General features: G+C 43.5%; 1 protein-coding gene across 1 annotated transcript in view; it reads right to left on the bottom strand.

The window, feature by feature from the left end:
* LOC115159797 (allograft inflammatory factor 1-like) overlaps positions 1–13254 on the bottom strand; it is a 36844-nt gene that overhangs the window by 16770 nt on the left and 6820 nt on the right. The window contains exon 3 of the mRNA XM_029709854.1: positions 2869–2935. Coding sequence (XP_029565714.1) covers positions 2869–2935 — 67 coding nt within the window. The remainder of the gene's footprint in view (positions 1–2868; positions 2936–13254) is intronic.

Genomic DNA, 13254 nt, shown 5'->3' with positions numbered 1-13254 from the left:
TACCCCACATGACAAAGCAAAAACATAGAATAAATGTAAAAAAGGATGAGAAAGTGCATGCAGCCTCAATTAGCCTAGCCGGCTAGCTAGCTAGCTAGCTTAAAGGGATGCTAAGGGGATTGGCAATGAGGCCCTTTATCTAGTTCCCCAGAGTAAGATGAACTTGTGGATACCATTTGTATGTCTCTGCATGCAGTTTGAAGGAAGTTGCTAACTAGCGCCGTTAGTTAGCAACTACAAACTGCATGCAGAGACATACAAATGGTATCCACAAGTTCATCTTACTCTGGGGAACTGGATAAAGGGCCTCATTGCCAATCCCCTTAGCATCCCTTTCATCTAGCTAGCTAGCCGGCTAGGCTAATTGAGCTAGCCGGCTAGGCTAATTGTAATTGATAACTAGCATTAGCGCAATGACTGGAAGTCTATGGGTACATGCTAGCAGATAACCATTGACTTCCAGTCATTGCTCTGATGCTAGTTAGCATTGGCTCGCAAAACAACTAACTTCCTTCATACTGGACAGAGATATACAAATGGTATCCAATAGTTAATCTGACTTTGGGGAAGTGGACAAAGGTCCTCATTGCCAAAATTCGGAAGTATCCTGGTTTAATGCAGTCAAGACAGGTACTACATAATCATATTGGATGATAAATAACACGAGGTACGGCAGCGATTAGTCTACTATAGCGGGAGTCAGCTTGGTTGGTTGCCGTCTCTCCCTCCTCCTTGTTCCCTGTGTCCCTCACAGTAGCCTACACAGACAGCACGGCCCCAGCTAGAGAGGGTCACCGCTCTACCTCCTTTGCCTCACGCTTTATCAGCTCTGGTTAATAAAGTAGCTTAAAAATGGGACTTTTCTGCTGCTTCTCACCCAGATCGGAAGGGGTTTGCATCCGACCAGGTCAATACAGAATGGGTCGAGTTGTCCTCGGGTCTGTTCGGAACTGATCATTCACACACACACACATACACACAAAAATCAGGTCCAGATGGGAAAGCCCCAAGTCCATTTTGGAACGGGTCCAACTTTTTGGGCATGTGAAGGCCTCTAGGTGAAAAGCCCTGGTGGGCGGCTGTTTCTGAGATACTGGATCTGGCGCGCCAAAGTCGATAAGGATGATTTTGTCCATTCTAACGTTCAATCGAACAGTAACTGAATACCTTGATGCCCGTCTGCCTGCTTTATAAAGCAAGCCACGACCACGAGACTCACTGTCTGTAGGAGCAATCAATTTTCGGGAACGGGGTGTTGTACCTAATAAACTGTCTGGTGAGTGTAGGTCATATCCTTCATAAAGTAGCCGGATACTTTATCAGTAAGTAGTAGGGGTACAATGCTGACCCTGTACGCAACTTCTGAGGAGAGGGCCCCTCCAGTTCCCGCCTCCCGCCTCCCACCTAAACACTGCTCTGTGAGTGGGCCTCGTCCTAAAGCCCTCTGTAAATCATCCATCCACACACTAACAGTCTCAACAAAACAAGTATCTTCTTCCTATTCTCCTATATTCCTCAATGTTCTCATGTTCCAAAAGGTGAGTGAAGTAGCTTATCCTCTCTCTGAGGACTTCCCGCTCCCCATTTTCCCTGTGCCCTCCTATTCACCTTTTCGGGCTTGGCTGTGTGCTTAAGGGCAAGGACTGACAATCACACATTGTCTCGCTTTCTTCCCCACCCCTTTCTCTCTCTCACCTCTTTCCCTCCCTTTCTTCTCTCCATGGTCAGGAGTTTGTTTTGACAGACATGTTTGTATGAGAGAGACATCAACCCCTGGAGCGTGGGTAGCGGTTGGTTTGAAGCCTCAGCTGAGACAGAAGGATGCTACATGGAAAGCCTCCTGTCTTGCTCCTTGTTCATTCTCACTATCAAAAAATAACAATACCTACAAATTGCTGTAACAGCTTTTGATAGCTCTATATTATTCCTGTGTTATTAATCACATCTCAGAGGCTGAGAGAGCTCTGATCTAGAAGCATAAGATCTAAACTGAGACAGGAAACCAGCTTTGAAGCACAGCGGCCAATCAGCAGGGAGGAGGAACCGAGGGTGCAAAGGTGAGGAAGTCAGGGGTCAGTGAGATACCATAGAGACTAGAACGAGATTGTAGCATGGAGAGAAGCAGAGAGAGCCATCCTCTCAGGACCTGCCTGGGACCCTGCATGTTTATACACCATTTCCTGCACTGCACGGTGGAGTATGAGAAATACATACAGCATTGGGGCTCTATCTAGGTCTGGTCTCCCATGTTTATAATCTTAGGACTTACCACACACACACACACTACACTGACTAACAACTCTCATACCTGTCCCTTGAACGATGACAAACGCACGCACGCCAACACAGAGTTAATGTAGACAGTAATATGGCAGGAATCTGGGAGTCTTTGAGGTAAGCCCCGGTCTCAATGCTGTGGTATGGTAGTTTATCTGGTCCTGTTATTCTACTCCCTATAACCACATGTTCCCCAGAGCCCTGGATATAACAACAACAACAACCAGAGGAGTGGAGTAGCCACATTCCTGCTGCCTGGACTGCTGGGGACAGGTCGGGCCTCACAACCCACTTAGAAATCAGTACAGAACACACAAACACAGACAAAAGACAAAGATCAGTAATAACCGACTACATTATCATGCTGTTAGTTTGCCTGTCCAAGTAGACCTGGCACGGAACACCATGCAATCCCACACGTAATGACACTAAACAGTAATGAGATGGCAGCACAAACAAACACATTGACATATGGTACACACACCCCCACAGGCAACTCACTCCCACTCCTCTGTGATTAAGAGCTAAAATAGGACAGCGATACATCAGATATTCCAGGTCGGGTAGGTCTTTCCTGGCAGAATTCCTTACTTTTAAAAGAATCCAGTTTTTCCAGGAGGTCCTCCTCATCCCGGTATTTCTGGTCTTCCATGTATTCCTAAGAAGGAGAGAGGAAGAGGGGAGAAATAGATCTTAGATCCTTGCTGAGTATCAGGTCTAACATGGCATCAGATTCAAAATGTTACCATCATGGTTACCTCCCAATTATCTCTTCTTCTGCCCAAAGTGTGCGCTTCCCTTCACTGGTTTTTAAGGAAAAGACTGGGATTAGAAATATGGTGGGAACTCCAAATATCCCATTCCTCCACCAATCCAATGCTTTTTCGATTGGTGGGAAGAAGTGAACGAGTGTACATTTCAGGTTTCAATGTATCTGAGCTAATTAGCTTAACTACAGCACAGGACAATGAAATCATCTCGACCTCAAAGATGTCCTCCTCAGAAATCTTTTGTCTTGGTAAAATGGAACACCCCACAAGGGTGAAGGAAAGCGAGAACATCTCTGGACATTTCTGGCAGTTAATGAAAAACTAATGGAGCAATCTGCAGTGTGAGACAGATTCCCCATGCCAAGTCTAAAGGGTCTGTAAAGACACAGGCTGCTTCCCAAATGGAACCATATTCCCAATTTAGTGCTCTATATAGGGAATAGGGAGCTATTTAGGATGCAAGCACCCATAGTGTGTTCCTATTGGGCTCATTAATAAACAAGTTGGATGAATGACTGATACCGGAATCAGTAAAGAAAGGTAGACCGCTATTGTGACTGACTGACTGTTCAGGTGTTGTCAGGGGATGAAGATACCTTTAATGTCTGAAGGTGTGTTAGTACAGTACATGTGTGAGTGGTAATAATGAGCTCTCTGTGGAATCGTCAAAAAGCAGAAACCTTACCCGACAACCTAGACCCACTACAATTCGCATACCGCCCCAACAGATCCACGGACGACGCAATCGCCATCGCATTGTCCTATCCCACCTGGACAAGAGAAATACCGATGTAAGAATGCTGTTCATCAACTACAGCTCAGCCTTCAACCCCATAGTGACAAGCTCAGGGCCCTAGAGCTGAACCCCTCCCTGTGCAACTGGGTCCTGGACTTACTGAGGGGCCGACCCCAAGCAATGAAGTTAGGCAACAACAGCTCTGCCACGCTGATCCTCAACACGGGGGCCCCACAGGGGTGCATGGTCAGGCCCCTCCTGGACACCCTGTTCACCCATGACTGCGTGGTCATGCACGTCTCCAACTCAATCATAAAGTTTGCTGACAACACAACAGTGGTAGGCCGGGTTACCAACAATGACGAGACAGCCTACAGGGAGGAGGAAAGCTCTCGCGGAGTGGTGCCAGGAAAATAACCTCTCTCACAACATCAACAAAATGAAGGAGCTGATCGTGAACCACAGGAGACAGCAGAGAGCACGCCCCCATCCACATGGCCGCAGTGGAGAGGGTCAAAAGCGTCAAGTTCCTCAGCGTGCACATCACTGACAACCTGAAATGGTCCTTTCACACAGAGTGCGCTGTCAAGAGGCTGAAGAAATTCAGCTTGGTTCCTAAGACCCTCAAACTTCTACAGATGCACCATTGACAGCATCCTGTTGGGCTGTATCACCGCCTGGTACGGCAATTGCACCATCCACAACCGCAGGGCTCTCCAGAGGGTGGTGCGGTTAGCCCAAATGTAACATCAGGGGCACACTGCCTGCCCTCCAGCAACCAGTGTCACAGGAAGGCCAAGAAGATCATCAAGGACTTCAGCCACCTGAGCCATGGCCTGTTCACCAGCTACCATCTAGGAGGAGGAGACAGTACAGGTGCATCAAAGCTGTGACCGAGAGACTGATAGACACCGCTTCTATCTCCAGGCCATCAAACTGTTAAACAGTAACCGCTGGCTGGCCTCCGCCCAGTACCAGGTCCTAAACCTTAGTCACTGTTACTAGCTGGCTACCACCCGGGACTCTACCCTGCACATTAGAGACTGATTTGTCCTACATAGAGTAATTGAACATTGGTCACTCTAATGTTTACATACCGTTTAACCTACTTTATGTGTATATACTGTATTCTAGTCATGGCTCAACCTATATAACTACTGCTGTACATACCTTTTCTATACATATACTGTTCATACATCACCACCACATACACACACCCTGGAGACATGGCATGGGGAATCTGTCTCACATTAGTTTTTCACTTTACATGTGAGTTTATATTTTGTTCATATAGATCAAACTAGAGGTCGACCGATTATGATTTTTCAACATCGATACCGATTACTGGAGGATCAACAAAAAAAAACAATACCGATTAAAATCAGCCGATTTTTTTATTTATTTGTAATAATGACAATTACAACAATACTGAATGAACACTTATTGTAACTTAATATAATTCATCAATACTATCAATTTAGCCTCAAATAAATAATGAAACATTTTCAATTTGGTTTAAATAATGCAAAAACAAAGTGTTGGAGAAGAAAGTAAAAGTGCAATATGTGCCATGGAAAAAAGCTAACGTTTAAGTTCCTTGCTCAGAACATGAGAACATATGAAAGCTGGTGCAGTCTTCAATATTCCCAGGTAAGAAGTTTTAGGTTGTAGTTATTATAGGGATCATAGGACTATTTCTCTCTATACGATTTGTATCTCATATACCTTTGACTATTGGATGTTCTTATAGGCACTTTAGTATTGCCAGTGTAACAGTATAGCTTCCGTCCCTCTCCTCGCTCCTACCTGGGCTCAAACCAGGAACACATCGACAACAGCCACCCTCAAAGCAGCGCTACCCATGTAGAGCAAGGGGAACAACCACTCCCAAGTCTCAGAGCAAGTGACGTTTGAAACGCTATTAGCGCGCACCCCCTAACTAGCTATCCATTTCACATGGGTTACACCAGCCTAATCTCGGGGGTTGATAGGCTTGAAGTCATAAACAGTGCAATGCTTGAAGACTTGCGAAGAGCTGCTGGCAAAACGCACGAAGGTGCTGTTTGAATGAATGCTTACGAGCCTGCTGCTGCCTACCATCGCTCAGTCAGACTGCTCTATCAAATATCAAATCATAGACTTAATTATAACATAACACACAGAAATACGAGCCTTTGGTCATTAATATGGTCGAATCCGGAAACTATTATTTCGAAAAGGAAACGTTTAATATTTCAGTGAAATACAGAACCGTTCCGTATTTTATCTAACGGGTGGCATCCCTAAGTCTAAATATTCCTGTTACATTGCACAACCTTCAATGTTATGTCATAATTATGTACAATTCTGGCAAATTAATTACGGCCTTTGTTAGGAATAAATGGACATCACACAGTTCGCAAAGAGCCAGGCGGCCCAAACTGCTGTATATACCCTGACTGCTTGCACGGAACACAAATTCATGTTAGCAGGCAATATTAACTAAATATGCAGGTTTAAAAATATATACTTACGTATTGATTTTAAAGAACGGCATTGATGTTTATGGTTAGGTACATTGGTGCAACGACGGTGCTTTTTTCGCAAATGCGCTTGTTAAATCATCACCCGTTTGTCGAAGTAGGCTGTGATTCGATGAGAAATTAACAGGCACCGCATCGATTATATGCAACGCAGGACACGTTAGATAAACTAGTAATATAATCAACCATGTATAGTTAACTAGTGATTATGTTAAGATTGATAGTTTTTTATAAGATAAGTTTAATGCTAGCTAGCAACTTACCTTGGCTTCTTGCTGCCCTCACATAACAGGTAGTCAGCCTGCCATGCAGGCTCCTCGTGGAGTGCAATGTAAGGCAGGTGGTTCGAGCGTTGGACTAGTAAATGGAATGGTTGCAAAAACAAATCCCTGAATCCCCCCTGAACAAGGCAGTTAACCCCCGTTCCTAGGTCATCATTGAAAATAAGAATGTGTTCTTAATCTGACTTGCCTAGTTAAATAAGGGTGTAAAAAAATATATTTAAAATAAGGGGAAAAAAAGGGGAAAAATAAATGATTTTCGGCAAATCGGTGGCCAAAAATACCGATTATCGATTGTTATGAAACCTTGAAATCGGCCCTAGTTAAATCACCCATTCCGATTAATCGGTCGACCTCTAGATCAAACATATAAATGCAACATGTAAAGTGTTGGTCCCATGTTTCATGAGTTGAAATAAAAGATCCCAGAAATGGTCCATACGCACTAAAAGCTTATTTCTCTCAAATTCTGTGCAGAAATTGTTTACATACCTGTTAGTGAGCATTTCTCCTTTGCAAAGATAATGCAGCCACCTGACAGGTGAGGCATATCAAGAAGCTGATTAAACAGCAGTATCATTAAAACAGGTACACCTGGTCCTGTGGACAATAAAAGGCCACTAAAATGTGCAGTTTAGTCATTTTGTCATTGTATTTTTTCGACGTCAATTTGAATGCACAGAGATACCGTGATGAGATCCTGAGGTCCATTGTCGTGCAATTCATCCACCGCTATCCTCTTACGTTTAAGCATGATAATGCACGGCCCCATGTCGCAAGGACCTGTACACAATTCCTGGAAGCTGAAAATGTCCCAGTTCTTCCATGGCCTGCATACTCACTCAGCATGTTTGGGATTCTCTGGATCAACTTGTACGACAGCATGTTCCAGTTCACCCAAATACCCAGCATCTTTGCACAGCCATTGAAGAGGAGTGGGACAACATTCCACAATCAATAGCCTGATCAACTCTATGCGAAGGAGATGTGTCACATTGCATGAGGCAAATGGTGGTCAAAACAGATACTGACTGGTTTTCTGATCCTCACTCCTACCTTTTTCTTTTAAAGGTATGTGACCAACATACGCAGATCTTTATTCCCAGTCATGTGAAATCCATAGATTACGTCCTAATGAATTTCAATTGACTGATTTCCTTATATGAACTGTAACTCTTTGAAATTGTTGCATGTTGCGGTTCTGTATACAGTGCCTTCGAAAAGTATTCAGACCCCTTGACTTTCCACATTTTGTTAGGTTACAGCCTTGTTCTAAAATGTATTAAATAGTTTTTCCCCTCAATCTACACACAATAACCCATAACGACAAAGCAAAAGCAGGTTTTTAGAAATGTTTGCAAACGTTCAAAAAAATTTAAAAACGTAAATATTAAAATGACTTAGACGTTCCGCTAGCGGAACACCGCTCCAATATCCAATGATAGGGCGTGGCGCGAAATACAAACTCCTCGAAAATCCGAAAACTTCAATTTTTCAAACATATGACTATTTTACACCATTTTAAAAAGACAATACTCTCCTTTATCTAACCACACTGTCCGATTTCAAAAAGGCTTTACAACAAAAGCAAAACATTAGATTATGTCAGGAGAGTACCCAGCCAGAAATAATCAGACACCCATTTTTCAAGCTAGCATATAATGTCACAAAAACCAAAACCACAGCTAAATGCAGCACTAACCTTTGATGATCTTCATCAGATGACACTCCTAGGACATTATGTTATACAATACATGCATGTTTTGTTCAATCAAGTTCATATTTATATCAAAAAACAGCTTTTCACATTAGCATGTGACGTTCAGAACTAGCATACCCACCGAAACTTCCGGTGAATTTACTAAATTACTCACGATAAACGTTCACAAAAAACAATTATTTTAAGAATTATAGATACAGAACTCCTTTATGCAATCGCGATGTACGATTTTAAAATAGCTTTTCGGTGAAAGCACATTTTGCAATATTCTGAGTAGATAGCCCGGCCATCACAGGCTAGCTATTTTGACACCCACCAAGTTTGGTACTCACCAAACTCAGATTTACTATAAGAAAAATTGGATTACCTTTGCTGTTCTTCGTCAGAATGCACTCCCAGGACTTCTACTTCAACAACAAATGTTGGTTTGGTTCCAAATAATCCATAGTTATATCCAAATAGCGGCGTTTTGTTCGTGCGTTCAAGACACTATCCGAAGGGTAACGAAGGGTGACGCGCCGGCACGTTTTGTGACAAAAAAATTCAAAATATTCCATTACCGTACTTCGAAGCATGTCAAACGCTGTTTAAAATCAATTTTTATGCAATTTTTCTCGTAAAATAGCGATAATATTCCGACCGGGAGTCGTTGTTTTCGTTCAAAGACTGAAAAAGTAAAATGGACTCTTCAGTGCACGCGCGCACCCGTCTCATTGTTCTCAGATCGACCACTATCCAAATGCGCTACTGTTTTTCAGCCAGAGACTGCAGAGTCATCATTCAATGTTCTGGCGCCTTCTGAGAGCCTATGGGAGCCTTAGAAAGTGTCACGTTACAGCAGAGATCCTCTGTTTTGGATAGAGATGACAAAGAAGGCCAAGAAATGGTCAGACAGGGTACTTCCTGTACAGAATCTGCTCAGGTTTTGGCCTGCCATTTGAGTTCTGTTATACTCACAGACACCATTCAAACAGTTTTAGAAACTTTGGAGTGTTTTCTATCCAAAGCTACTAATTATATGCATATTCTAGTTTCGGGGCAGGAGTAATAACCAGATTAAATCAGGTACGTTTTTATCCGGACGTGAAAATACTGCCCCCTATCCATAACAAGTTAATTATTCAGACCCTTTACTCAGTACTTTGTTGAAGCACCTTTGGCAGCGATTACAGCCGCGAGTCTTCTTGGGTATGACACTAAAAGCTTGGCACACCTGTATTTGGGGAGTTTCTCACATTCTTCACTGTATATCGTCTCAAGCACTGTGAGGTTGGATAAGGAGCATTGCTGCACAGCTATTTTCAGGTCTCCCCAGAGATGTTCGATCGGGTTCAAGTCCGTGCTCTGGCTGGGCTACTCAAGGACATCCAGAGACTTGTCCCGAAGCCACTACTGCGTTGTCTTGGCTGTGTGCTTAGGGTTGTTGCCCTATTGGAAGGTGAACCTTCGCCCCAGTCTCAGATCATGAACACTCTGGAGCAGGTTTTCATCAAGGATCTCTCTGTACTTTGCTCTGTTCATCTTTGCCTCGATCCTGACTAGTCTCCCACTCCCTGCCGCTGAAAATCATCCCTACAGATGCTTCACCGTAGGGATGGTTTCATCAGACCAGAGAATCTTGTTTCACATGGTCTGAGAGTCTTTAAGTGCCTTTTGGCAAACTCCAAGCAGGCTGTCATGTGCCTTTTACTGAGGAGTGGCTTCCGTCTGGCCACTACCATAAAGGCCTGATTGGTAGAGTGCTGCAGAGATGATTGTCCTTCTGGAAGGTTCTCCCATCTCCACAGAGGAAATCTGTTAGAGTTACCATTGGGTTCTTGATCAACTGATGATGGAGGCTACTGTGTTCTTGAGGACCTTCAATGTTGCAGACATTTTTTGGTACCCTTCCCCAGATCTGTGCCTCGACACAATCCTGTCTCGGAGCTCTACGGATAATTCCCTCGACCTCATGGCTTGGTTTTTGCTCTGACATGCATTGTAAACTGTGGGATCTTATATAGACTGGTGTGTGCCTATCCAAATAATGTCCAATCAATTGAATTTACCACAGGTGGACTCCAATCAAGTTGTAGAAACATCAGGATCAGGGATGCAAACCGGTGAGGGCCCAAAAAGGTGACTTTGTTTTGCACAAACATGCAAAAAATCCCTGCTAGGGGGAAATGCAGGTTAACTAATTAAACAAAGAATATGATCTACATGATTTACACACAGTCGCTGTGTGTAAAATTAAAAGTGGTTAATGTGAACCTAACTCACAGCTAAAACATGTAAAGAAAGCAATCCAATGTTATTTGTTGCCTAGACTTTACTGCAAATGACAAGTCTTGAGAAAACAATATTGCAGTTAGCCATGACAGCCTTTATAATAGAAAGCTTGTGACCACACACATCAAAATATTGCACTTGGGGGAAAAAACACCTTAAAGTAGAAATAGAATGAAACAAACAGGCATTCAATTTTTGCTCTATTATAGTGGCCACTATAGTAGACGTTGAGCAAGTGCACAAGGCTACATTTGTCCAAAAATAACGTTTGCAGAGGAAAACATTTAATAATCTCCCCCACTCATACACAGGTGGTACTGTCAAGTTCAACACAACAAAAGCAATATCTTTGGGCTACACTGCAGGTTATTACATCGTAAACTTTCTGCCTGTGGACATCTGTCTACAATGTGCCAGCATGAGACCCTTTGTTGGCATAATTGATCCCTTTCAGGCAGAGCGCACACCTGGCATACCCCTTTTTATCCAGTGTACTGAAAAAGTGAGAAAGCGGGAAAGTGTGTGGTGTTCCTTTCACCTCTATAGCGGCATCCAGCTTAAGCCAGGCCCAGCTACACTTGATCCCTGAATCCACTTGTTTAACAAGCAACGCCTCATATTCACCTAATTCTCTCATTCTGAAAATGAACCACATTGTAGAGGGAAAACATTAGTTCACAGATAGTGGTTAGTTCGTTAGCTAGTTGAGTACTCAACATTTCACAGCGATTGCCAGTAAGCAACGGGCGCCGAAGACATGGATGTCAATTAAGGCAGCCCACCGTGCACCTCTGATTCAGAGGGGTTGGGTTAAATGCTGAAGACACATTTCAGTTGAAGGCATTCAGTTGTACAACTGACTAGGTATCCCCATTTCCCTTCCAACTAACGCGTTATAATTTGAGGAACGGCAAGGAGTTGTAACGTTATACCAGTTAATACTATAGCAAATTGGTTAGGTTACTAATGTTAGCTCATCTGATGTAACGTTAGCTAAAGTTAGCTGTCTGACTTCATTAGCCAGCTAATTTTCACACCATAAACTCAATTATTTGAACAGTTAAGCTGGCTAATGTTGCTCAACGTTTCTCTGACTAGCTAACGGAGAATTCAATCCAGCTAGCAAGATAACATTACTAATGATACTTCTTCCACCACACTTTCTCCCTCACCTCAAACTTTCCAAATGCCAGTTGTTTTTCAGTTACAGCTCATGAAGTACTCTTCATCACCTTCTCACCCCCGTCTCCATGGTCAGGCTTCTAATCCAACCTCTGTTATCGTTCAGGGGACGCACTGCTGTAAATGGCAAACTGCCTTTCTACTCTCTGCTGTCTTTCCAGAGCACCGCGCTGATGCTGTCGTCTTTCCAGAGCACCGCGCTGATGCTGTAGTCTTTCCAGAGCACCGCGCTGATGCTGTAGTCTTTCCAGAGCACCGCGCTGATGCTGTAGTCTTTCCAGAGCACGTGCTGATGTTGTAGTCTTTCCAGAGCACTGCGCTGATGTTGTAGTCTTTCCAGAGCACGTGCTGATGCTGCATTCTGCTGTTATGTGAAAGATTGGCTGCCCCTTGGATAAAGCCAGTATTGCTCCAAATGTGCATCACTCGCTCGCTTACAGCCAGTAGTGTGAACCAAACTTTTCTCATCGGATCTACACGAATCATGTAGGTCACGAATTTTGCCAAAGGTAACTAGTTCACATCCCTGCAATGGACATTAGACAGGTGGAAATCTGTCCTTTGGTCTGATGAGCCAAATTTGAGATTTTTGGTTCCCACCACCAGCATGTATGAGGTGTGAGGGTGCTTTGCTGGTGACACTGTCTGTGATTTTTTGATTATTCAAGGCACACTTAACCAGCATGGCTACCACAGCATGCTGCAGTGATATGCCATCCCATCTGGTTTGCGCTTAGTGGGACTATTATTTGTTTTCAACAGGACAATGACCCAACACACCTCCAGGCTGTGTAAGGGCTATTTGACCAAGAAGGAGTGTGATGAAGTGCTGCATCAGATGACCTGGCCTCCACAATCACCTGACCTCAACCCAATTGAGATGGTTTGGGATGAGTGTGCAAAACATTAGGAACATCTGCTTTCTCCATTACATACTGACCAGGTGAATCTATGATCCCTTATGACTGTCACTTGTTAAATCCACTGCAATCAGTGTCGATGAACGGGTGGAGACAGGTTAAAGAAGGATTTCTAAGCCTTGAGAAATGAATTGTGTATGTGTGCCATTCAGAGGGTGAATGGGCAAGACAAAATATTTAAGTGCCTTTGAACGGGATATGGTAGTAGGTGCCAGGCGCTGTTTTGAGGGCAATTGGGGGGGGGCTTTGCTCTTTCTGATATTTCTTTCAACTTTTTGGATTATGTGCGTATTGTTTTGGTATTGCTAGGTATTATTACTGCACTGTTATAGCTGGAATCACAGGCATTTCACTGCAACAAGATCTGCAAATCTGTGGATGCAACCAATACACTTTGAGTTGATGTTTCTGGTTTTCAGTGATACAGTATTTCAACCTGACCTCCATTTCCCCTGAAAAACAGAAGTGGGGACCCTGCTTAAGCGTCTTTCTAAAACTGGTAAGTTAGAGTGAGTGTATGTCTAATGGAGAGAGAGCGAGAGTCTGAGTGGGAGAGAGAATTGAGAAGAGAGAGA

The sequence above is a fragment of the Salmo trutta genome, chromosome 23 (assembly GCF_901001165.1).
Source record: "Salmo trutta chromosome 23, fSalTru1.1, whole genome shotgun sequence".
Classification (NCBI taxonomy): Eukaryota; Metazoa; Chordata; class Actinopteri; order Salmoniformes; family Salmonidae; genus Salmo; species Salmo trutta.
The sequence above is the reverse complement of the archived record's forward strand: the minus strand, read 5'-3'. Positions and strand labels throughout refer to the sequence as shown.